This window comes from Lepidochelys kempii, chromosome 8 (assembly GCF_965140265.1).
Source record: "Lepidochelys kempii isolate rLepKem1 chromosome 8, rLepKem1.hap2, whole genome shotgun sequence".
Lineage (NCBI taxonomy): Eukaryota > Metazoa > Chordata > Testudines > Cheloniidae > Lepidochelys > Lepidochelys kempii.
In genome coordinates, this window is record NC_133263.1 from 24,335,814 (window position 1) to 24,361,315 (window position 25,502).

At 39.4% G+C, this 25,502-nt stretch overlaps 1 protein-coding gene across 10 annotated transcripts in view; it reads right to left on the minus strand.

The window, feature by feature from the left end:
- GABRB2 (gamma-aminobutyric acid type A receptor subunit beta2) overlaps positions 1-25,502 on the minus strand; it is a 308,782-nt gene that overhangs the window by 160,147 nt on the left and 123,133 nt on the right. For all 10 annotated transcript variants that reach the window (XM_073355894.1, XM_073355893.1, XM_073355895.1 and 7 more), the window contains one exon: positions 6,834-7,054. In XM_073355894.1, the coding sequence (XP_073211995.1) occupies positions 6,834-7,054 (221 nt within the window). The remainder of the gene's footprint in view (positions 1-6,833; positions 7,055-25,502) is intronic.

Genomic DNA, 25,502 nt, shown 5'->3' on the forward strand with positions numbered 1-25,502 from the left:
GGGACTCAGGGATGGAGTGCGGCCTGCCCGCGGGCAGCACTTACCTCCAGCAGCTCCCTGGCAGGTACAGTGAGGCTAAGGAAGGCTCCCTGCCTTCCTGGGCCCCACACTGCTCCTGGAAGGGGCCAACACACCCATGCAGCCCCTGGGGAGGGCGGGTGGCACATGGCTCTGTGCACTGCCCCTTTCTGCAAGCACCGCTCCCACAACTCTCCCAGCCAATGGGAGCTATGGGGACGGTGCTTGCAGGCAGGAGCAGCACACGGTGGGAGATCCCTGCTCCCCGGGCCATGGGGCTACGCTGGCCACTTCCAGGAGCAGCGTGGGGCAGGGGTAGGCAGGGAGTCTCTCTTAGATGGTTTCGAAACAACAAATCCTGCATCTTGGCAGGGGGTTAGACTAAATGACCCTTGCAAAACCTTCTAACCCGATGATTCTATGGTGGATAATCAGCTGAATATAAGCTCCCAGTCTGATGCTGTGGCCAAAAGAACTGATGCAATCCTGGGATGCGTAAAAAGAGAGTCTGAAGTAGAGGTAGAGAAGTTATTTTACCTCTGTGTTTGGTACTGGTGCAACTGCTGTTGGAATACTGTGTCCAGTTCTGATGTCCACAATTCAAGAATATTGATAAATTGGAAAAAGTTTAGAGAAAGCCATGAGAACAATTAAAGGATTAGAAAAACATGCCTTATAGTAAAGATTCAAGGAGCTCAATCTATTTAGTTTAACAAAGAGAAGGTTAAGGGGGTGCCTTCATTACAGTTTATAACAGGGGTGGGCAAACGTTTTGGCCCGAGGACCACATCTGGGAATAGAAATCGTATGGCGGGCTATGAATGCTCACAAAATTGGGGTTCGGGAGGAGGTGAGGGCTCTGGTTGGGGGTGCAGGCTCTGGGGTGGGGCCAGAAATGAGGAGTTCAGGGTGTGGGAGGGGACTCGGGGATGGGATGGGGGAGTGCGGTGTGGGGGGTGAGGGCTCCAGCTGGGGTGTGCGGCTCTTGGGTGGAGGTAGGGATGAGGAGTTTGGGGTGCAGGAAGGTCCTCCAGCTAGGATAGAGGGGTTCGGAGAGCAGGAGGGAGATCAGGGCTGAGGCAGGGGGTTGGGGCGTGGGGAGAGGCTCGGGGTGCAGAGTCCAAGCAGTCGCTTACCTCAAGCGGCTCCTGGAAGCAGCAGCATGTCCATTCTCCAGCTCCTACGTGGAGACACGGACAGGTGACTCTGCGCGCTGCCCCATCCGCAAGCACCGCCCCTGCAGCTCCCATTGGAGCACCGGAGGGGGCCATTGGAGTGGGGCCATAGGAGCATGAAGGAGCTGGAGCGGGGCCATGGTGCCTCGGCTGGAGCGCCAGAGCGGGGACATGCCATGGTTTCCAGGAGCTGGGTGGTGCAGCCCCCGACCCTGCACCCCAGCTGGAGCTCCAGTGCAGGGCAAGCCCCAGACCCCACTCCCTAGCAGGAGCTCGCGGGCTGGGTTAAAACGGCTCGTGGGCCGTAGTTTGCATGCAGAACAAATATTTCCTAATGGGCTCTTCAATCTAGCAGAGAAAGGTATAACATGATCCAATGGCTGGAAATTTAGGCTAGACAAATTTAGACTAGAAATAAGACATACAATTTTATGAACAGTGAGAGTAATTATTGGAACAATATATTAAGGGCCGTGGTGGATTCTCTATCACAGAGAATTTTTAAATCAAAATTCAATGTTTTTCTAAAAGATCTGCTCTAGGAATTATTTTGGGGAAGTTCTACACAGGATATCAGACTAGATGATGACAATGGTCCTTTCCGGCCTTAGAATCTATGAAGATTCTGGGCCTAAGTTAACAAGTAAAGATAAACAAAATACTGTTGATCACACTATCAAGTACAAGAGACATGATTTTACTCTAGTCCCAATGTAAATGAGAACTAATTTTACCCAAGGCAATAGAGTTACACTAACATGAAGCTGGTGTGACAGAGATACATTATTAGAGTTGGTCAAATTTTCATTCAATTTTTTTTTAAACAAAGAAGGTTTGCCAAAATGGACATTTCAGGAAATGTTCATTTTCAAAGAATTTTTTTTTAAGTTTTCCTCAAAAAAAGGTGCTTTTCAGAAAAAGCCAAGAAAAAGTCAGAAACCTTGAAAAAGTCAAATCTTATGTTTAGTTTATCATTGCTTTGTAGAATATTCTAGGGTTGCAAAACCATATGAAGGTTTAAGAATCCTTGTCAGGGTTCCCTCCCCACTCTGAACTCTCGGGTACAGACATGGGGACCCACATGAAAGACCCCCTAAACTTATTTTTACCAGCTTAGGTTAAAAACTCCCCAAGGCACAAATTCTCCTTTGTACCTTGGATCAGGTAACTCTGCCATCACCAAGTGATTTAGACAAACTTAGGGAAAGGCCCACTTGGAGTTCCTCTTCCCCCTTAATATCCCCCCAAGCCCTAACACCCCCTTTCCTGGGGAGGCTTGAGAATAAACAAGATGAGCACAGACCAACCTTGGGTTTTTTTAGGACACTAAAAAAAAAACCCAATCAGATTCTAAAAGAAACAGAACTTTATTAAAAAGAAAAAGGTAAAAGAAGCACCTCTGTAAAATTAGAATGGAAGATAATCTTACAGGGAAATCAGATTCAAAAACACAGAGGATTTCCCTCTGGGCCAAACTTTAAAGTTACAAAGAGAAAACCAGGAATACACCCTCCTCTCAGCACAGAGAAAATCACAAGCCAAAACAAAAATAAACTCACGCATTCCCTTGCTAGTACTTACTAATTCTAATGGAGTTGGATTGCTTGCTTCCTTGATCTGTGTCTGGCAAGCACACAGAACAGACAGACCAAAACCTTCCTCCCCAGACTTGAAAGTATCTTGTCCCCTTATTGGTCCTTTTGGTCAGGTGCCAGCCAGGCTACCTGAGCTTCTTAACCCTTTACAGGTAAAAGGATTTTGTGCCTCTGGCCAGGAGGGAGTTTATAGTACTGTATACAGGAAGGTTGTTACCCTTCCCTTTATATTTATGACAATCCTGTTAAACTGTAAACTGTGGTACAGCCTTAATTATGGGTTTTGCAACCCTAGAATATTAAATACTGAATGTGTTTTTCCAGGGGAAGACACAAATTTACTAGACTTTCATTGTTGCATAGCAAGAAGTTTTATCCTCCTTGTATTTTTTGTTTTTGATGTTTTTTATTTCCAAGAACCAAAAACCTCTCTGATTTTATAACACTCCCAAACACCAAAGAACCCCAACAACAAAGCACCAAAACAACAAAAAAATTACTACCTAGTAACACAATACCCACCGTGATTCCAAAGCATAATCTTAGTTTGTTCTCATGCACAAAACACAGCAGGGATATTACTAACTAACTATAATGTGCGAGCATTTAGAGACTTTTGGGTGGCATAATTGAACCTGAATATCAGACAACATAATTCCAATTAAATTCCCTGAATTTACCCATGACAAATTATTCCTCTAGAGTTCACAAGGCAATACCTGGTCTGCATTAAAGTTCCAGACGTGAAATAAATTGCTTTGATTTCTGTCAGCAAAAACCAGGACTGAACTTTAAAAGATTTCATGGAACTGCCTCAACAAGTTCATGTTGCATTAGAAATGATATGCCATTGCAGCTACAAACGCACATTCCCCCAAAGCTAAAGTATAATTTCATGCAGGTCACACTTCTGTTATCGACACACATATCTCATTGGGATCACTTTTTGTGGTAGCTAGAATAATGATTCTTTATATTTGTAAAATACTAATCTTTACTTTGAAACTGTAGTACAAGAGACAGTGACATGTAGTGAACTAAGCATGGAGCTTGGGAGCCAAGAGAAGTTGGAGCCTAATCCCAATTCTGTTACTCGCTAATTATATGGCTTTGGGAAAGTCAGTGAAGCCAAAATTTTCAAAACTTGGGCCTCTGAAGTTAGGCTCTTAAAAGCACCTAACTAATTGCCTTCATTTTCAGGGGGAAATCTTTAAACTATTTTCAGGGCCAACAGAGTTACTTTCAAGAACAGTAATGCACAGAGAGATCTGGAGATCAGATAGATCAGTGAGTTAGCTCAGCAAACCTAACAAGTTTTATACTACTAAAAGCCACATTTCAAGGGTCACTTGCATACCTAATATCAGCCAGCATATGAAGGCGGGGGGGAAGGAACATAAATGCCCCCAATATTTTTCAGGCCAGGACACTTACAGTAGATACTTCTAAGCAGATGTGGAGCTACTTTTGCATATATTCAAGTGGCAAGCTATTTTTGCATACATTCAAGTTCAGAGTAAACAGTAAAAGTAAACAGGTACACACCACTTCTTTTTTTAGCAGCATATCTGTACAGAACAAATAAGTTAGGTGCACACTCCTAGTCATGATAGCTATAAGCTGACAACAAATGGAAATTCACCATCTATCTGTTCTAAGTTCAAGCTCCCCCCAAAGCATCAATACACTTACTCTTTTCCCCTGCCACCTCACACACCCTCTTGGAAATCTATACATTCACTGGACTCTTATTCAATTTTTCTTTTATGTATTGTTTATCCTGTATGTATTTACTTTGTAAGTTTATCAACTCCCCCATACCCTTATTTCAGGCAGTGTTTTTCCAGCTCTCACTTGCATTTCTCTCTCTATCCTACTTTTTCTTCTCTACATCCTTTATTTTTGTGGGTGAGAGGCATTTCCTCCGATCCTCTTATTTTTTCCAGTTACTCCCAATCACTCATAAGCAAGCATGGCATTGACCTTCCACCTGGAACCCATTCATGCTGCTCCTTCAGTCAGCCTGAAATGGTTAATACAAGCCAAGTTCAAGCAAGTGGCTGAGTGCATTGCCTCTGCAGCACTCCAAGCAAAAAAAGCAAAGGACTTTGATTGTTCCCTGAACTCTGACAGGCTGCCATCTAACCACCAGTCCAGCTTCAGCTTGTCTCTGCTCCCCTTTCCTTTTAATATCATATCCTGCTTCTCTAGTTCCATCCTCATCCCTTTGCTCTCTTTTGGGAATCCACATATTATTCTCTGAAAACAGGTGTGTGTTTAGTCCACTTTAAACAAACACGTAAGAGGCTTTCCAACCTTGGCTACTTCACATCATGCCATGTCAGCTTGGCCATCCTTCTTTCAAGCCACCAAAGGCAGCTGAAGCAGCCTCCAATTTGTGTAACATGCTCTTCCCACTCCACCTCCCAAACTTCTGAAGATTAAATCTGTTCCTTGAAGCATTGCTGTTACAATGAACACAACCTATACTGTGTTTGGGGGCAAGAACAGGATAGTGTGGCACATTATGCAGATCAGCATATAGTATGTAAATAATAAATATTGTTAATCAAAACCACTCGTTCTGACCTGCTACAGTCAAACATGTCCAGACTGAACATGACATCATTCATAAGAAAACAAAGGAATTGGATACCAGTAATGAGTGCCAAGAGCAATTTAAATTTTGTTGCACAATACCAGGATGGATGCTAACTACAATGTTCATAAAGCAACCACCACAAACCACCTATATCACTTGTAAGTAGTCAGCACAACTGTACCCACACAACAGCTGTCTATATTGATTCCTTTCCCTTCTTAGATCCAGATCCAAAGAGGCTTTTTGGTGGTGGTAGGGGTTTTTTGGTTTTGTTTGTTTCTATTAATTAAACAAAGACAAATTCACAGTAATTAAGACTGAATCCTTTCATTTATCAACAAAGTACAGAAAAGACAACATGGATTATACAAGTCCCCACATTGTCCAATGTGCCTCGAAAGCAATATCTGGGAGGCCACCACAAACAGGTAATTGAATCTCCAGATCGATTGAATCCTGGATGTCTTTGCTGAGACTGACAACAAGAGCGCCAATAATTAGAGGCATTTGTGATGTGAACATAGGAACTTACTTCACACAGGGCTCTGAATACTCCTTAGATAGTAACTACTTTTCATCACTAACACTCTGGGCTAAGCGGGGAGGGAGGAAAGATTCAGAACAAGAACCCAAGGTGTCTGTAGAAACAAAGTTAAACTCCATCTGTTTTAGTTCAGTACATGCTGAGGGCAGGGCAACATCTGAGAGATCTGAGTAGGAAGTTTGTCACACTGTAATGCAGGAACACTCCAATCATTTCAGGTCATTACCAGCTTTGTAGTTTTAAATTGCCATTTTCAGGAACTGTTTTCTATACAAGCCATGAAAAAAGAATTGTTGAGCTTTCCTCTAGTACAGTTAGACTGTTCCACTGCTTTACCATGATACCACTGAGGACACATTTAGCAGCATATCCACCTAACATCACATATAACAACGTAAAAGACACAGAAGAAATATTTCAAAGTCCAGCTGCACCTCAGGAAAATGGAGAAAATTCTCTACCAGCAAAAGAAAGTGCAGCCCATTCCTAGCAGCTCATCCCAAAAATGATTTATAAAATGTAGCACCTGGATTGTTTTAACACAATGAATTTACCCCCTTTCCCCCCCCCCCAACCTCCACTTGATATTTTCTATTTCAAATCCTTTAAGGAAGCACTACTGAAAATTACACTTAATCCAGAAAGTTTATTGAAAAAAGCTTGTATAACTTTATATGTTATTAAAACAAACATCTTAGAACATTATTAAACGTGACACTTAATCCTCAAAGTTTATCCAAAAAGGCTTTTATAGTCTTATCTGTTATTAAAACATTTAAGAAGATGACATTGTTTGCACTATGTCAGCAGTTGAGACAGATGGGTAGTGAAGATCTACGTACAGTACCTTTCTGTTTGAAACTGATTTAAAAATGTAGTTAAAAATGGATGTCACTGACCTGAGACCATAGAGGACTGTTCCATCTGGATGCAAACGAATCATTCTGTTCTTCACAGTGACCCCATGTACAAATGATTTCTTGTCATTCAAGAAGTAGGTATCAGGAACCCAAAGCTGATCAGCTACTCTATTGTCCAGTGTAAGATTTAAAGGTATTACATTATACGACAGCCTCTTATCCCTCCACGCTTGCTGAAAGTACATTGTCAAAGTATAGTCCTGCAATATTAAAAACAGAATCATTATTTGCAACGCAACAGACTATATACGTAGGCATATACGACAAACACAGCTTATACTTTGTGGCACCACTTGCGCACAGAAACTTCAGCTTTGTATTTTCACAGGTCATTTATTTATGTGTATATAGAGAAGAAAAGCCTACATACACTCTTAACAATAGGGATTGGAATAAAGGTAGACTTGGGTATTACCAAATGTTATCGAAATGAATTTGAGGGCCTATTAAAATTTTAACTCTTTTTAACACTGCTGTTTAAAGTCTGTCTACAATTTATGAAACATATACTCAAGGAGGTCTACAAGTCTTTGTGTTCTAGAACACAGGAAATTCTAAAACATGGAATCTGAGCCAAATTATGTGTTAACGTTTTATCCCATGGTCTCTGCTGAATTCAGTGGTGTAACAAGGAATGTGTCAATTCAGAATCAGTTCCTGTAACGCTTCCTAAAAATACACTCAGCCTTTTTGGCATTCTTTTCTACATGAAAAACGATGTGACCCTGTTAGCTTTCATTAAGGGGACTAAAACAACAAGAAAGACTCCTAGCTCCAATCCCCAAAAGTCTTATTTATATATTTAATTTTATGGATTAAGTCCCATGAGACTATTCATAGCATATAACATTGAACACATGTATATGTCTTTGTAGGTTTAGGAACCAATTGACTTTGAATCAGGCTCTTAATGAATACTTTGGAGTTGTGCTGGTCTTTTGATAATTGAGCAGAGATATACTTGTAAGTGTATCACTATGAATTGTTAAACAAAAGAGGAACTATATTAATTATATATTGTATATTATATTAAACATAAAACTTTTCACTCCATAGACAAAACCTAGTACAGGTATACAGTCTCTCTCTGACTGTCCAGGGATGGAATAATGACTGTAAAATTAAACCAGAGACAGGCAGCCTTCATTTGCAAACTACCCGAAGAGGCACAATGGCATAACTTCTGTTTTCTAAGAGATCAGAATAAGGCTCACAGTGTTTTGTTTGGGTATTGTCATTTAATATGATCTTCATTGCTTCGTGAGAATTGTTAGCTTAAGAAATATGATTATTGTCCCTTTTAGTAGATGCAGTCATTAAAGCTGCTTTGATTATGAACACCCCCGGAAGCCAGAGAATTTATTATTTTCTGAGAGCTTGTAGCTATCCATCAGCCTGAGAAAGTTTTGGGCATATGAATCTTATCTTATTTTGAATAAGTGATCATTTACTGTGACTATGCCTCACATGTTAACTTTCACTATTTGTCTGCTAACAGAGAAACTCAGAGACACTCTTGGACAAACACAAGTTACTCTGCAAACTGCTGTACTAATTCTCAGTTAATTTACTTTTTAACTACTCTTCACAACTATTGTCCAGAAGGTAAGAGAATACAGTTGAGAATGGAAACTAGTACCACAGTAGACAGAGGAAAGAATTCCACCCCCCACCCCAGCTGAACCTCCCTAGTAAAGTTATCTGTAACTTAGCAGCCCTGAAATTAACCTCTCTCAGGACTGTCAGGGGTGCATGAGATTTCACTTTTCAAATACTCACAGGCACACTCTATGACAGAACAGGCAAGAATAATTCCTCACAAAACACAAAAATGGAGGTCTATTAACATTTTCCCTTGCCCACACTTGCCACTTCCAGCGTTATGTTTAAGGGACAAGCTTTCAAAGGACACGTGAAAATACACACGTGATGTAGGCACTCCCCAAAATTCACATTTAAAAAATATACTTCACATTTCTAGAAATCCCACCTTCAGATGGGGAAACAGACAAAGAGGTTAACTGACTTCTTCAGCGTTACACGGCAAGGCCAGGGCAGAACTGTAAATGAAACTGATCTGACTTCCTGATTCCTAATCCCAGGCTTGAACCATTAGACCAGACATTTTCCTTGGCTAAGCTTTTCACACATAGATCAGGTTTGTGGGTGCAATTATTGACTTGATTATAAAAACTGGTCAACATGCAAATACATGCATTTTGAAAATATGACAGGAACAGTTTTTTTGCTTTTTTTCAACCTCCATTTCCACTCACTGAACTAGTGGAATGATGCTTAAAATACAATATTTGAAAGTTAGCTGGTCCTGCTTCTCCTGCAGTGCACAAGTCAATGTATTTGAGGTAGGGTAAACTCTCACTTTTTTCTAAAGAGAAAGAAACATTCTCTATAGGACAGAAACTCTCTTTGAATGAATGATTACATTCCTGTTCCCAGCAGAGTCCATCAAGGAGAGTTTCTAAATGCTTTTTTTAGTCTTTCTTCCCAGTCTGGTTAAAAGTGTGCTCTGATTCAGAAAGCTATTAATAGCCTTGCTTTCCCTTCCACATATAATGGAATAGTGAAACTTTCATACAGTCCTCTTCCCTCTGCATTCTACATTTAAAGGTGAACAGACCTTTTAGCCTAAAACCTTAGGTCAGGGTTTTATATTTTTCCTGTTGCTGGAATCACATACACCTAAAGAAAACAAGAAATATTTTCCTGTGCACCCTTTATAATAATGGAAACACTCATTCCTGTACTAAGGACCATGCAAGTAGGTAAGTGAAGAAGGAATTTTCAACAATTTTATTATAAAATATGTTTCCCTTTAAAAATGTTAAACCTATCCATACAGTTTCTTAATGATATAACATGTGAAAAAGCTTTAAAAAAAATCAAATGTTTTTCTTAGTTCACCATAAAAGATTCAGGTCCTTAAAAATGGGATTCCAGTATCATGTTAACTATTTTATTCTTCTGTCTACTAACAGATCTGCAAAATTTGTTCCATAACCAGACATTAAAAGCTACTCAGTTATGCATTGCCAGTAAGAAAATGTATTATCTTCATTACAGTAACATAACACCCCATTTTTAAGTTTATGAGCCATGGCTAACTCTCCTCCAATGCCCTTAGAAAATCAGGGACAGTGAATTCTATGCATTTTCTAAATTATGGCCTACTCGTACTGATATCTTTCCCTGCCAATTACCTACCAACATTAACAAAGAACAACTTTCCTTCTTTATGTATCAATAGAGGAGATGGGCCTTCCTCTAGTGAGCTGAAAACCTGGAATCTGAATAACTCCAAACTTCCAAAATCTTTGGAGTTGATGCTCTGATGCAGCTCTTGGATCAGAAAGACAGGGCCATGCCATTGGGGGCTTGTCTACATGGTACTGCTGTGCAAATTAGAGGGGCATGTTTTCTAGGGTATTCTAACTGCCCCGCATAGACCTGCTGGCATGCTCCAAATGCTATCCAAGTGAGCATTAATATAATCCAGTTTGAAATGGGGCTCTCTCAACATGAACTAGGTACCTTTTAGAGCCTGCCAACAGCATCTACACAGGGCAGTTAGAGAGCAACTCTGCAGTTAGAGCACTCTACAGCTCACACACCCCCTACTTCACACTGTGGCACTATATAGAGAAGCAGTAAACTGGAAGAACAGAAGCAATTCCAAATTTCAGAGAAGTTCAGATATGGTGTTGTAGTTCAGATCTATCTCTAATCAAAAGGACTGAATTTTCCAAAAGTGACCAGTGATTTTGGATGCTCAACTTGAAAGGGATCATTTTTAGATAGCAATGAGAGTTCTCACTTTCAGAAAATCAGACCTTTTAAGGTGTCTTAAGTAGCATATCCAAATATGTAGACACACCAGCTCATTAGTCACATAAGATACAATTCACAGCTCAGTAAGGAAGAGAGAAAAATCTATTTTTAAAACCTGAACTGAAACAGAAGTAAGGAAATCAAATGCACAATAGAGTCTTGGTTATAAAGAGGTCTGTCATGTGAGCATCTCAAGGCATATAACACTTTAAAAGCGATTGCAAACATGTTCAGCTAGAAGCAATATGAAAAAGAAAAAAAGTCTTTATCTTACTGTTAATAAGGGAGTTCCCTGATGCCCCAAGGGCAGAGTTCCAATGGCATGCAAATGCTTTGTCCTCACAGAACAAATGATGGACAGAGAACTAGATGGAACTGGAGGACAGGAAAGAGGATTTTGATAAAAAAAGGCAGTCACTTCTTGAAAAATTCACATGAAATAGAGGTAAGGATTGTTAGGAGGTAAAAATGAATGTGTAGGTGAAACAAGAGCCAATGCACTTAGAAAGCCTGGCACAAAACAATAATTACAATGGGTTGAGTGAAATGTGAAACCAAGGCTCAATGAATAATCATTTCTGTCTCTGTGCATATGTGCCACATATGCATAGCCAACACAGATTATTTGTGCATGTGCACATACAGTGGATAGCTCATCTAACTTTCATGAAGCTTGTTTTCAATCCAGTTAATCAACTCCTCCCATAAATAATTCTTAAAAAAACAAACAAAAATGCTATTTTTAGAGCTGAGAGTTCTAGTCCTGCTAATGAATTTGTAAGGGTTAGAAATAAAACAATTCACATAGGTTTGATTTTGTTGACCTCCCTGCCTTCCCACTTCGTTCCCAACAAACCCTGAGCCCTTCTCTTTCATGTATTAGATGTCTCCATGATTTTTCTTGGATCGATTTGGGCTGCTTGGGAACACAGGGATTTCAGGGGAGGAGGGATCAAGGGAGACAGGCTGTGGGATTGGAGGCCCACCATTTTCCCAGCTCTGCAAACTGATCCAGTAAAGTACACAAACACATGCACATCGTTAAGCATGTGAGCAGTACATATGAAGCCTTTTGCACAGCTTTCATTACTGTCCCATTGTTTCATCCTAAGTAAGCTTTTTGTTTCTGTCAAGATACACAAAGATCATAAGAACAGCAAGTTCAAAATGAAGTTAACTATTTCTTTATGTTAATAAAAATTCAGTGATTAGTGTATTAAAATGAGCATTAATATGGCTATCACCTGGCCACAGTCATTAACTTTTGCAAGGATATCTGGAGAAACTTTTCACTGCTGCTAATATAAATACATTAGAACATAACAAAGCATTTCACAAATAGACCATGTTACAGTCAGCCAAGTTAATGATTGATGAAGATCAGTTTCCACTATCCAAATGAAATCACTGGAAGTAACTGTGAGACTTCATGGTCACAAATATCAACAACTTACAGATAACACCCTTCTCTGTTCTGTGTTCACTGGGGACACTGATAACAGTCCATCCAGCTATCTCAGGACCTGGTCAAGATTAACAAGTGGATGAAAGGCAGCTGCTGACACAAAACTTAAGCAAGACAAAGGTGATGCTGTTGGTAAGGAGGCTGCATTCTGAAGGACTAGCCACCATCACCCCCTAATAAAGATGTCTCCCCTGAAACAGACAAATTGTTTCATAATCTCCTTCTGGACTTTCAAATAGTTACAGCTGCTGAAAAACACCTTCTATCTGTGACTGGCAAGAAGATTGTGCTCTGAAATATCACGTAATGACCTGGCCACAGTGGGCAATAATATGGCACTTTAAGATACTCCACACACACATAATCTGATAGCAGAGCAAAAACTGCCAGTCATCACTCTGAGCGTGACCTGAAAAGAAGGAAACTCCTCCAATTCTGTACTTTCAATTATCCTCTGGTACATTTTCTAGATGAGATTAATGGTATTTAATTTAACAGAAAGATCTAATAACATAAGAACAGATATCGTCCTCCCATCAACAGAGAAGAGAGATGTATCTATCAACAGATCTAACTAATACCCTTTCCATTCCATGTTCTGGCCTGAAACCTGCCTGTGAAAGCTCTGGGATTTTTGTGATAGACAGCTGTGATAAAATATGGCTTTTACTAGCTTTAACGTTTTTGGTGCCAAAAGCTGTGCTCAATGAACAATCTTATTACACCAGATCATCTTCTCTTTAAGCCATTGTTTTGGCATAATCTTCTCTGAGAATGCAGCTAGGTATTATCATCTCCATTTTACAAATGGGTAAACTGAGGCACAGTAAGGTCACGTGACTTGCTGTATATTCCATATAAAGTTTGAAGCACACCCAGAAACAGAATCCATCTGTCTTAGATTCCTGACTTGTGCTTTTAACCACAAGACCAGCCTTAAATATATGGTGAATAGTCTTTAACTATTGCACCCATAGCACAATTTACCCACAAAAGCCATACGTCATTATGATATGTCATAAAATGTAGCCGGAAATTGGTTACAGCTAGAGTACCAGACGGTCAACAGCAATATATTCTAAGGCTTCTGAGATGTCCACCTTAAATAAGTGTCCAAGTATGGGACACATGGGTGATGGGCTCTTGATAAGGGTGATCCCAATTCAAAAGACTTTAATTATCTATTTATTCTTCTGGTAAAAAAATCAAGGATAAACACTGTGACTTTTTCTGTTTGATCACTGTCTATTAATTAACTTTCTCATCTAACAGTAAAGTGTGACTCTTGTATACGCAAATGTATGTTGCATGCTTTTTAATACAAAAACTAAATAAAATATTGGGGTGGGAGGGAGAAGGCTTTAACTTGACACAGGAATAATCAATTAATAATTAACATTTAAAATCAAGAAGGGCCCAAGACAGACAAGGAAGTTTCTAAATTTCAGGAATGTTGAGAACTGAAGTAGGGTTCAGATGCAAAGGTTGGATCCTGGTCTGAAGTTCTTCAGAGTTTGAGGACGTTCAAATCTAGGCACAACAACGTTTAAAGCTTTATTCTTTTTCTTCTACATTCAACAAACACAGAATTCACAATAATAAAAGCACTGACTTACATCTTTATTAGGGGACTGCACAGCTATTGAAACAACACAACTGAACTATTTTAGGAGGAGAAAAATAAATAAGTATGAGGAAAATGTAAAGCCATATAAATAAAACATGCAGCAACAGGAAGGAGAATAAGTTATTTATTTCTTCTCATTAGAAATGACTGAAAAACTCATCTGTGGCTTGGTTTAGGTCCATCTCACACAGATTTCCCAGTTATCCCTAATTTGTAAAAATAAAAAGTTTATTTCAGTCCCCACCATGAGATTTAAAGCCAGATGCTTTCTTTTGGAAAATGTTTGAAGCTGAACATTGCTGTGTGCTGTAATTTATTTATTACATGCATTTATAAGGGGCCCTATCACTGACATATTCAAAGGCTACTAATAAAAGAAAACTAAAAATACAACATTTACTTATGGAGCAAACAATTTGCATCATTCCACTCCTTCAGCAGACATAGTTGGCAATTTAACAGACAAGAGGCCAGTTTTCTCAGAGGACTAACCAGTATGTGTGACAACCCAATGTCACAGAAAAAACAAATACAGAACCCGAAGAGATACAATGCGATGCAAAAGATACAGAGGCTCTGACAGATTTCTTTCAGGAAGGTCCTCTATAGCAGAGGACCTACCACTGAGAATCCTTTCCAGTCCCTGACCTCCTTTGAAAGCCATCCGATGAAGTGAGCTGTAGCTCACAAAAGCTTATGCTCTAATAAATTTGTTAGTCTCCAAGGTGCCACAAGTACTCCCTTTCTTTTTACGGATACAGACTAACATGGCTGCTACTCTGAAACCAAGAATCGGAGTATCCCTGTTGATCAGAACTACTCATTTGGGACTGAGGGTAAGAGAACACAGTGCAAAGCATGACCTTGAAGCTTCAGAGAGACCAACAGTGACCTATACAAGAGTAGAGGGTATTGTCTATGTAATGGCTTTGTGTCAACGGATATTCCAAAGCAAATGTCAATGTAAATTCTACCAATGCATGTCATTTCAAAAGGTACTTATATTAGTCAGTGACTCTCTAGTTCAAATACACATGGTCAGTGTTCAGTCAATATCTAAATCCTTTGATAGAGCTAGATTTGAACATCTTTGGTCTTTCAAAGCCTCTTCTCCTGCACTGGATTCCTAAAGCTTCCTAAAAGGTAACTCATCACTTTCCTAAACGGGAATTGCATGGTCTGAAGCACATTTATGATTCTTCCAAAAGCAACAGATTCCAACACATAACCCAAATGTTTATTCCATGAGGGGTTATTCCAGAAAATATGTACCATAAATATCCCATATCGCAAACACGGGCAAAAAACAGGCAAAAGGCATCTACCTAAGGCAGCATACCACTAAGGACCACACATTACTGAGTGTTGCAACAGACTTCCATGCCGTTTATGTTCACAGCTAACATTCTTCTTGTTTGTCAGATGGGTTTGAACCCTAGACACCCAGTACCAAAGGCACAAGTCCAGCCCAACTGGCTAACGAAGAATTGCAGCTCTGCTGTTTCAGGTGTGTTTGGGGGGCAAAAAGCCCTTGGTTCAGTTCCCACTGATGACATGAAGTCTGTGGGTAAGAGGCTACATTACAGTGTCAAGACTGTGTGACCACTAGATAATGCCTCCTTCCTCAATGCTTTCAGTATCAAATATTTACATTGTTTCTACTGAATTATAATTACAGTTACACTGTGTCATAAATATAAAGGGAAGGGTAAACCCCTTTGAAATCCCTCCTGGCCAGGGGAAAGCTCCTCTCACCTGTAAAGGGTTAAGAAGCTAAAGGTAACCTCGCTGGCACCTGACCAAAATGACCAATGAGGAGACAAGATACTTTCAAAAGCTGGGAGGAGGGAGAGAAACAAAGGGTCTGTGTCTGTCTGTAGTCGTCTTGGCCGGGGACAGAACAGGAATGGAGTCTTAGAACTTTTAGTAAGTAATCTAGCTAGGTGTGTGTTAGATTATGATTTCTTTAAATGGCTGAGAAAAGAATTGTGCTGAATAGAATAACTATTTCTGTCTGTGTATCTTTTTTGTAACTTAAGGTTTTGCCTAGAGGGGTTCTCTATGTTTTTGAATCTAATTACCCTGTAAGATATCTACCATCCTGATTTTACAGGGGGGATTTCTTTATTTCTATTTACTTCTATTTTTTATTAAAAGTCTTCTTGTAAAACACTGAATGCTTTTTCATTGTTCTCAGATCCAAGGGTTTGGGTCTGTGGTCACCTATGCAAATTGGTGAGGCTTTTTATCCAACATTTCCCAGGAAAGGGGGGGTGCAAGTGTTGGGAGGATTGTTCATTGTTCTTAAGATCCAAGGGTCTGGGTCTGTAGTCACCTAGGCAAATTGGTGAGGCTTTTTACCAAACCTTGTCCAGGAAGTGGGGTGCAAGGTTTTGGGAAGTATTTTGGGGGGAAGGACGTGTCCAAACAGCTCTTCCCCAGTAACCAGTATTAGTTTGGTGGTGGTAGCGGCCAGTCCAAGGTGTAATATTTTGTACCTTGGGGAAGTTTTGACCTAAGCTGGTAAAGATAAGCTTAGGAGGTTTTTCATGCAGGTCCCCACATCTGTACCCTAGAGTTCAGAGTGGGGGAGGAACCGTGACACACTGAATTATATATAACTGGGCAATACAATACTCTTAGCCTTCGTGCCCTGCAATATCATGCAATTAGTGCTGGAGCGTTTTCTCTCATGCCAATTAATTAAGGAAGAGACTTAAGCAAGAGACACACTTGATTTTAGGCTCAAACAAATCACCCAGGCAGAACCATGACATCGCACTTAACCACAGGCTAGCAATGTGTGTGTCATTCTAATAAAAAAGCATGTGCAGCATCAACACTATGCCTTTTACTTCCCTGATTTGTTGCCTCCTGACACCAAGAGGCAATGTGATCAAGTACATTAAACGTGGGGCGAGAGCCGGGAAATCCAGCTCTGCCACTGACTCATTGTGAGACCTTTGGTCAAGTCAGTAAACCTCTCAATGATTCACAGTTTTGCCAACAGTTCGAAGAGGTCAGTCATCTTGGTAAAATGTTGCGAGGTTCTTAGAGGAAAGACAGTGTGTGAGTGCGAAGTATTAACAGAGAGTTAAGGCGTGTGAGTTAATATCTTTTTACTGGCCCAAGCTCTGCTGGTGAAAGAGACAAGCTTTTGAGATTCACAGAGCTCAGGTCTGGGTATTCATATTAATTACATTAATTATTTAAAATATTAATTAAAATTGTTAAAGTATTAACATTAATTTAGCACATTTTCTTTAAATAGCAAGACAATTATTTTAACAAAAAATGCTCTGCCACAGACAACATCAGGTGTCACTGTAATCTAGTCGTACATTCATGTCTACAAAGTACTCTAAAACGTGTCAGCAATCCACACGAGATACCCAAAGGGTTACACTTTACATTTGGGTATCTAATTTTTTGACTATGAATTTTAACCCAGTTGTGTATCACAAAATTGGCTATAAGGCCAACTGCCAAAGATGTTGGAGGAACTCTGGATTCACAGGTTACTTACTGGTTATTCAATTCTACAATAACAAAATTTCTGATGAGAGCTAAAGTCAGACAATAGAAACAGTATTTGAGTTTGGAATTCAACATTAACAGGCTGTGACTGAAGGACCACTTGTTATAATTACTCTAGACTATGAAAAACATGCTAATGTTGTTTATTTGTGGTAGTCACAATATGTGATCTTGCAGAACTGGAGAGAGCTACAAGCAGATTTTTACAAAAGAAAAGATTTGTTGGCAAAAGCCACTTTTGATGATGATCTAAAGGAAGAGATCAGGAGATGCTGAACATGTCTTGAAGTCCTTATTGATATTTTTAATGAAATATTAGGGAAACCTGTGGCATATAAAGAAATTTCAAGGACAAGAAGAAAGCATGAACTGCGACGGTGTAATAATTGCCTAGAGCTGGTCAAAAAATTATACTTTTTTTTGCAAAAAGTTCATGAAAAACTTGTTCCTTTTTTCATCCAGTCATAGTTGTAGCCTATTGCCCCAATTCAGCAAAGCACTTAGGACCATGTTACCTTTAAGCAAGCACTTAATGTGCTCCAGTGCTTTGCTGAATTGGTACCTATATGAACACTGACATGTGTACTCCTGTGATTTTGTTTGTTTCAATGGCTGATTTTCTAATAAGTAAACCTAACACTAAATTCCTAATGAGATTTTATTATTGTAAAGAAACCAAAGAATAAAATTGAACACTTAAGTTTACACTTCTAAGCAATACTAAATTGAAAAGCATATTTTTCTTAAAAGTTGACTTCTGGGTAACCATAAATAGCTGTTTAGAAAAACTAATTCAATGAGAAAGATTGATAGGTATTTATTTAAAAATAGCAAAGTATCTTTTTTAAATTAAATGTTGCATATTGCAAAACTTTGCATGAAGAAGAGCTACAGGATATCCTTCAAAACATTGCCTTGCTGAGATGCAATCCTTTCATTCTCTTAATATAAGACGTGTGTGAAACTAATAGTGAGATCGCTGGCATCACTATATGTATGCCAATATACTGATTATCTTTGTCTCTGTCTTCTTTTCATCAGACCATATGTAACAGACTTCAAATTCTCCACTCTATGCTTCACTTGAGCAGCGATCGGGACTTGAATGAAAATCAAATGGCCTAAAACTCAATCCAGAACAAACAGAGATGATGCTGGCTCATAAAATCTATAAGCACTGGCTCACTTATGGCTGTCTGGCCAGTCACTGTTGAAGTGGTTTGCAGTCTATGTACCTTTCTAGATTCAGTAAGCTTCAAGTCCTAGATTGCATCAGAGAGAGAGAGAGAGAGAGAGAGAGAGATCTCATCTGTGGCAGACCAGAAGATCATGTTCTTTCAGATACAGACCAAGTTTACCCATGACTTTTTACTGCTACGCCAGGTTACCTGGACTTATTATGAAGGGCTCGAGGAAGCTTTGGCTTCTACAGAATGCAGTTACCTGACTTCAGAGAAGCAAACTGTTGAAACCACATGACAGCTGCACTCATCACTCAGCACTGGCTGTCAGTTCAAGGTTTCAATTGCCATTTATAAAGTCCTAACTGGTTTAGACTTAATTTATGTAACAGATTGCTTGCTCCTCCATGACCCAGCATAGCTCATCGGGAACGCTTAATATAAGATTGAAACTTGGAGGTGCTGGAGGCAGAGCATTCTCAGCAGACCCTCACCTCTAAAATTCACTACTGCCAAAAATACATATGAGACTGGGCTACATTGAAATGTACTGCAGAATACATCTCTTTGTCCACACTAAATGGAGGTTCCCAGTTCTATCTGGCATTCAGCCTAGGATTTTCTCCATCTCTGTACCTAAACATCTCAGTGTGGCAAAGACAGTCACAATGTGTTTGCTTATTATATGTGGGTGATGTTCAATTCCATCAGTCCCATAAGGAAATTTCCACTGCATAACAATGAGTTCCTGTTCAAATGACACTCCCCTCCTGCAAGAAAGGTAGAATTTTTAAGGCTTCAGGATTGTACATTGAACCTTGATGCCTTTCTAGTGACAAAGTGATGCACAATCTAGAAATACTTGCAACATCATATAACACATGGCAACAGCTACATTCCAAGTGGCACATCCTGCACATTGAAGCAGAATTTCCCTTCAGGAGCTAAAATGAACCACAAAAATGTTCTCTTCAGTGAGAATTGGTTGTGTAATCCCAACTTGGTCAGCAGTTTCAAAAACAATCAAACAAAAAGAGCTGACTGGAAGTTTTGATTAACCTGTTTCTTTAATCTTCATTGAGCCAAATAGCACTCTAGCCAACTTCTATCCTTTGCACCCTCGCTTGCAAATGGACAGGCTGAACACTCATTTCTAGAGAAAAATACTATTTCAGTATTCTATAAAATGACTTTTCTTTGCAGAGGAACTCATTTTGCTGCATTTTGTTTGGCAAGAAGCTGGTAATGGTTTTTTTGTTTGTTTCATTAAGCAGATTATTTTGCTAATATTTCCCCTAAAATATAAAGCTATCTAGCCTTCTGTATTAGTGATGGAGTGGAGATGTTTCTACAGGACAATTTTCACAGCACAGATGCACTCAATAAAATACAGTGTGTCTGTGCTGTAGAAGCTGTTTTCACCATAGCTAAAATACAGGAGCTCTTATCGTGAAAACAACAATGGTATAATACAGTATGGTATATTTCTGCACCAACTAGAAATCTGGAAGGAATGATGTTGCTGTTAAGATTTCCTGCCCAATATTGCAGACCAGAGGCCTGGAAAAGTGGCTGAACTTTTGGATGCTTCCTCAAACCAACAGAACTTTCCAGACTTTTGGGTATTCACCCATCACTATCTGTGATTAGCACTCAGCCTTAAGTTATTTACATTGCCCTCCACAATGTAGGAGCGCATAATACTGGTAACAGTAAGGAGACAATCCCCTCTTCCTTAACCCTCAATATGACAGGAGAACAGTGGGGTACCAGCAACAGTGCTCCGACTAGGTTAATGAGGTGGGGGGCTGATGGTAATCATTCACTAGGTAGAATGAGGGGGTGGGGGAAGGGAACTGACAGCAGCCCTGTCCAAGGTGGTGTAATTTACAGAAGTATGACCTACGCTGGATGAGTTGTTGCTAGATCATTCTCATATTTTACTTAAAGATGTGACCTCATTAAACCACATTCCTGGTGTCCGGGACAAGTCTTATGTTCACAAAAAAAGGCCAGCGTCTGAAACACCAGAGATCCCTTTTCCCACTCACCAAGCAGGAGAAAATGGCTATTAGGGCTTCCCAGAGAGGAAAGTCTCTCCTCCTATAGCAAAGACAGAGATAAGTGGCAAAATGTAGTGCTAGCAATCAGAAGAATGAAGAGAGAGGTAGAGAGACTTCAAAGATATGATGGTAACATGAACCAGGAACTTTTAGTTCGCACCCGAGGGGTCCAGCGCAGGAGTTACAACATAGCACTTTGGTGAGCATTGCTATTCACACCCCCATAATCCAAACTGTAGGGTAGCATAGACATGCCCTCAAATAATCTTCACCAGGTCACTGATGACTCTTACAGTGTATACATGCAAGGGAAACGGGGGAAGAGGAAGTGTGTCACTAAGAGGTGAACACACTGGCTAATTTAAAAGTGCCACTGAATTGCTCCATCTGGCCCTCCTTTTCCCCAAGAAAGTGTGCAGAGGGAGTAGAGTCTTCGATAATGAAAGAATTTAATCCTCGGCACATCCTCCAACCAGCAAAAGCCAAATGATATTTGTTTCTCTTATAACCCCTGATTGAGAACCACTGCTATAGACACATATACATGTTCAGTGAAATCTATTTTATTCACTCCATGTTAGGCTAGAAATATGCTCATTTTCTCAAAAAATAATTTCATCCCCCTTTTCTGATGTCCATGATTGAACTTTTCTATCAGCTCTCACACAGCTGACAGTACCATTAATTCTAGCATAACCTGTGAAATGATTTTCATATCAGAGCATGAGGTGGCTGTGAAACTGTTACTTTAAAAAAAAATCTTCCAAGTAACTTTGTCCCTGTGAAAAAGTTAAAGCAATGGTAGTCAAGTGTGTGTTACTATTCTTGTTCTTCCTTTCTTAAAAACAAACAAACAAAAAAAACTTAGCTCCGTTTGGAAAAAGTGTAGTTTCCATTTAATTGTAACGTTAGTGAAAAATACCCATAATCTGGAAACATCACAAACTCTGGGTGCTCAGATCCTCTGCATCAACTAGCCACTTATTTCTAGTGCCTAATTTTAGGCACCAAGTTTGAAAATTTTAGCCATTTTTTGGTTTAATGCTCAACCATACAGTGATAGAGCATTTATTTTCTATCACTTGGACAGCATGTTTAAAATACTTAGATGGGTCTGGTTTCCCTTTTGCCATTCTTAACCCTTGATTCACTGTAGAAAGGATATCCGAATACTGTTTTGACTGTTAAGGTTAGCCGTGGTGGTCTCAAACATGATAGTAGCTACTACTGAAAAGTAGTGAAATATTAACTAGAAGATAGTTAACCAGCAGAAAATATGCTCCTGGAAAATTTTTTGAAAGTAGTTTATTTCATAAAATAATTCTGCTGATCTAGAAATCTGGAAGGAATGACATTTTCTATTTTATTTTTACACACTTTGGTATGTCTAGGAACAAGTACAGAATTATTGTTTTCAGAATCCATCTGCTTCTTAAGCTTATTTCCCGTTTGAAGTTACCAACCTGTGCTTGTGACATCACAATTTACTTTTATGAAAATGCCCTTAGCAATATAGAATAAAAGTTGGCACACCATCATGAATACATATTGCACTTCAAAAGCTCTTTCCTGCAAATACATTAATTACTCCTCAAAACACCACTGTGAGATAAATATTATTGTTAATTAATGTTTATGCAGTGCTTTCACATGCTAAGCACTGTACAATTGCTAAGTATTACTCCCATTTTACAGATGAGGAAATAAGTTGAGAGAGGCTGAGGCTAGAGTTTTGAACAACTTCAATGAATACTGAATAATGCATACAACCCTATCTGGGTGAGCGCCCTACAAAATATTAATTATAAAAGAAAAATCATGCACAGGCCTCGGAGTATTATATTTAAAATAATTTTAAAATAAAAATTATTCTAAGATTTAGAGTTAATTTCAAAACTATAAAATACCACCATTCATCATATTCCCTTTACTAATGTACTAATGTAAAGTTAGCTTAATTAATTCTATTATCTTATAATGGCCTCAAAGAACCTCTGATGCCTCATGGAAATTATGAAATCAGAAACAACTTGGATCATGTGTCAGATACTAGGGTTTTATTTTTGTTCCATTCTTTAAAACTAAAACCATAAATTCTGAATCTTCCTTCCTCAAAATATACTTATTTCTGTTGCTTATTTCTCATCTCAAGTCCCAGTCACATCATAATAATATCCAAAAAATAAACATGAGGTCTCAAATAGAGGAGATTATACTGACAATACTATTTGAATCTGATGTAGATTGGAGCCACGTTTTATGGTTCCATAATTACATCTGTCTGTACACAGAGGGGAGCCTGCATTACCAGAAGTTCATTGACTGTATTCTGTATCCTACAGAAACCCCCACAGAAGGCTACCATAGGATTCCAGCTACTTCAAGGAGTATGGTCGGAGTGAGGGCTGGCACAGGGCAGCCACCTACAGCTTCATTCCCCTCACTGCAGTAGAGCTGCCCTTCATGTCTGTCTATGGGTTGGGGAAGGAAGGATGACTTCAAAGGACAGCTATGGCAGGGGAAGCCCATGGAGGAGTAACTCCAACAAAGGCTAAATAGACTAAGCAGAACAGAGGTAAGTGGGGCATCCTTAGAGCTCCTTACCGCCTTCAGATCCCACAAGCTCAAATTGGCATTGGGAAATACTTGGACTCAGGTACTGGAACCCCACAGAGGTGGAAAATACAGGGCAGGAAAATGAGTATGAAATTCCAAGCAGCAGCTCAGAGAGGTTCCTTTCCCCTAAACAACCTGTAACCACAGAAGGGAGAACAGAGTCATTAGTATTTATTATTATTATTTTTAATCATGAACACAGATTCTGGATGAGTGTACGTATGTTTACACAAAATTGAATTCTAAACCTAAAATTAACGGTGTCCCTTTAAATTAATATCTCCTCAGCACCTTACCAAATGCACTGAAGGTGGATCTAAAAAAGGAAATGGATCTTGGCAAATGCAATTTGTCAGTTATTTTTAATGTCATTCTTCAACTGCATGTGAATCAACACCAGCAGCAGTTCATTACTATTAAACACTTTCACAGATTCTTCTACTTCTCTGCCCTGCTGATTCCCAAGAAGTTCTCTAAAATGGTTCATTAATCTGTTAGTGACAAACTGATGCCTTGAAAGAGGCAATGTACTCCAGAGAGTACAAATCTCCCACAGGTATGTTCTCATAAGCATTTATATATCATGGTCTAATACACCAGAGATTACCTATTGCACCTCAAACTAATGTGTTTCTTTCCTATTTACATACACATCTTGTGGGAATAGACACAAAATATCTGGTTCAGCTACACTCAGACAAATAACCCGTAGAATCTTCCAACTGTATGTAGAGATTTAATGGTGATTGAAGAGTGTGAGGATGGAAAAAAAAAACACACAGGAACAGTGTCATGTCATGCAGGCCTTTTTCAGTATTTTAAATGCTTATTCCCCCCCACACCCACCCACAGTCTGTGCTAGGCTTATTCTCTCTTAACTGTCAGACACTGCAGAGAGCTGACAGTATTAAAGTAAAAAGACCATTTTAAATAAGCACATGTGTTTGCTTCCATACTGATGACAAGCTTGTGGAAGCTGCTATGAAGTCCAGTTTGCACAGCAACCCAACACTTCAGCAAAGAGAATACACTGAATGGTGGCACTTCCAAGAGAATAACTGATGTACCGAGATGAAAAAGAAATGCATGTGATTATCCTGCAGGGCAAAAAAATCTGCTAAAAAATTACTGCAGGCACCTAGACACTAAATATTTAACAGTCATTGTACCCTCATTAATTATACCTTGACTTATCTATGCGTTTTATGATATCACAACCTAGGTTGGAATTAGGCCAGGGCTCAACCAAGATGAGGATAGTTACATCTCATACAGGGTCATCAGAAAGCAGGCTCCATTAGTTCTAGAAGCTGAATCTCAACACCAGTTGCAATAGAGGTGTATCAGTAGCAAATGTATGATGGCCAGAAAGGTTAGTGCATCAGTTGTCTCCTCACCACATACACTTTTATGCCAGTTAAGTGTTAATATTTGTGTATACTTCAAACAGTAAATACGCCCCTGAATACTGGTGCAACTGCTTAAAACCCTCAACGCATGCCAGCATCTAATAAATATGGCAGAGTTCTAAGATAATTTTACTTTGGGCCCAGTGAGGTAGGCAAGATGACATAACACATTTATTATTCAAAGCTTGCTGTGAACTTCCCTGTCAGGACAATACTCGGTCACATTTCAATAGACAGATTGTGAGCTACTGTGCTAACTCTATGTGCTTGAATTCCATAGGAAACAAAGAATAAAAAGAATTAATTGAGCATTGAGAGTCAGAAAGTGTTATAAATGAAATAAGTGTAGGTAGTTACTTTCCCCAAAAATAGCAGAAAGTTCTTTATCCCTCAACATTTTACATTCATCTCATGAAAAATGTCATTTGAAATATTACCATTACTGTGAATCACTGGAAGAGCCTTTTTTTTCAGAGTAGCAGCCATGTTAGTCTGTATTCGCAAAAAGGAGGACTCGTGGCACCTTAGAGACTAACAAATTTATTTGAGCATAAGCTTTCGTGAGCTACAGCAGGAGAGCGGGGGGGGAGGGGGAACCCCTCTGCCATGTACATTGGTCAAACTGGACAGTCTCTACGTAAAAGAATAAATGGACACAAATCAGATGTCAAGAACTGTAACATTCATAAACCAGTCGGAGAACACTTCAATATCTCTGGTTACTTGATTACAGACCTAAAAGTCGCACTATTACAACAAAAAGCCTTCTAAAACAGACTCCAATGAGAAACTGCTGAATTGGAATTAATTTGCAAACCGGATACAATTAACTTAGGCTTGAATAGAGTCTGGGAGTGGATGGGTCATTACACAAAGTAAAACTATTTCCCCATGTTTATTCCCC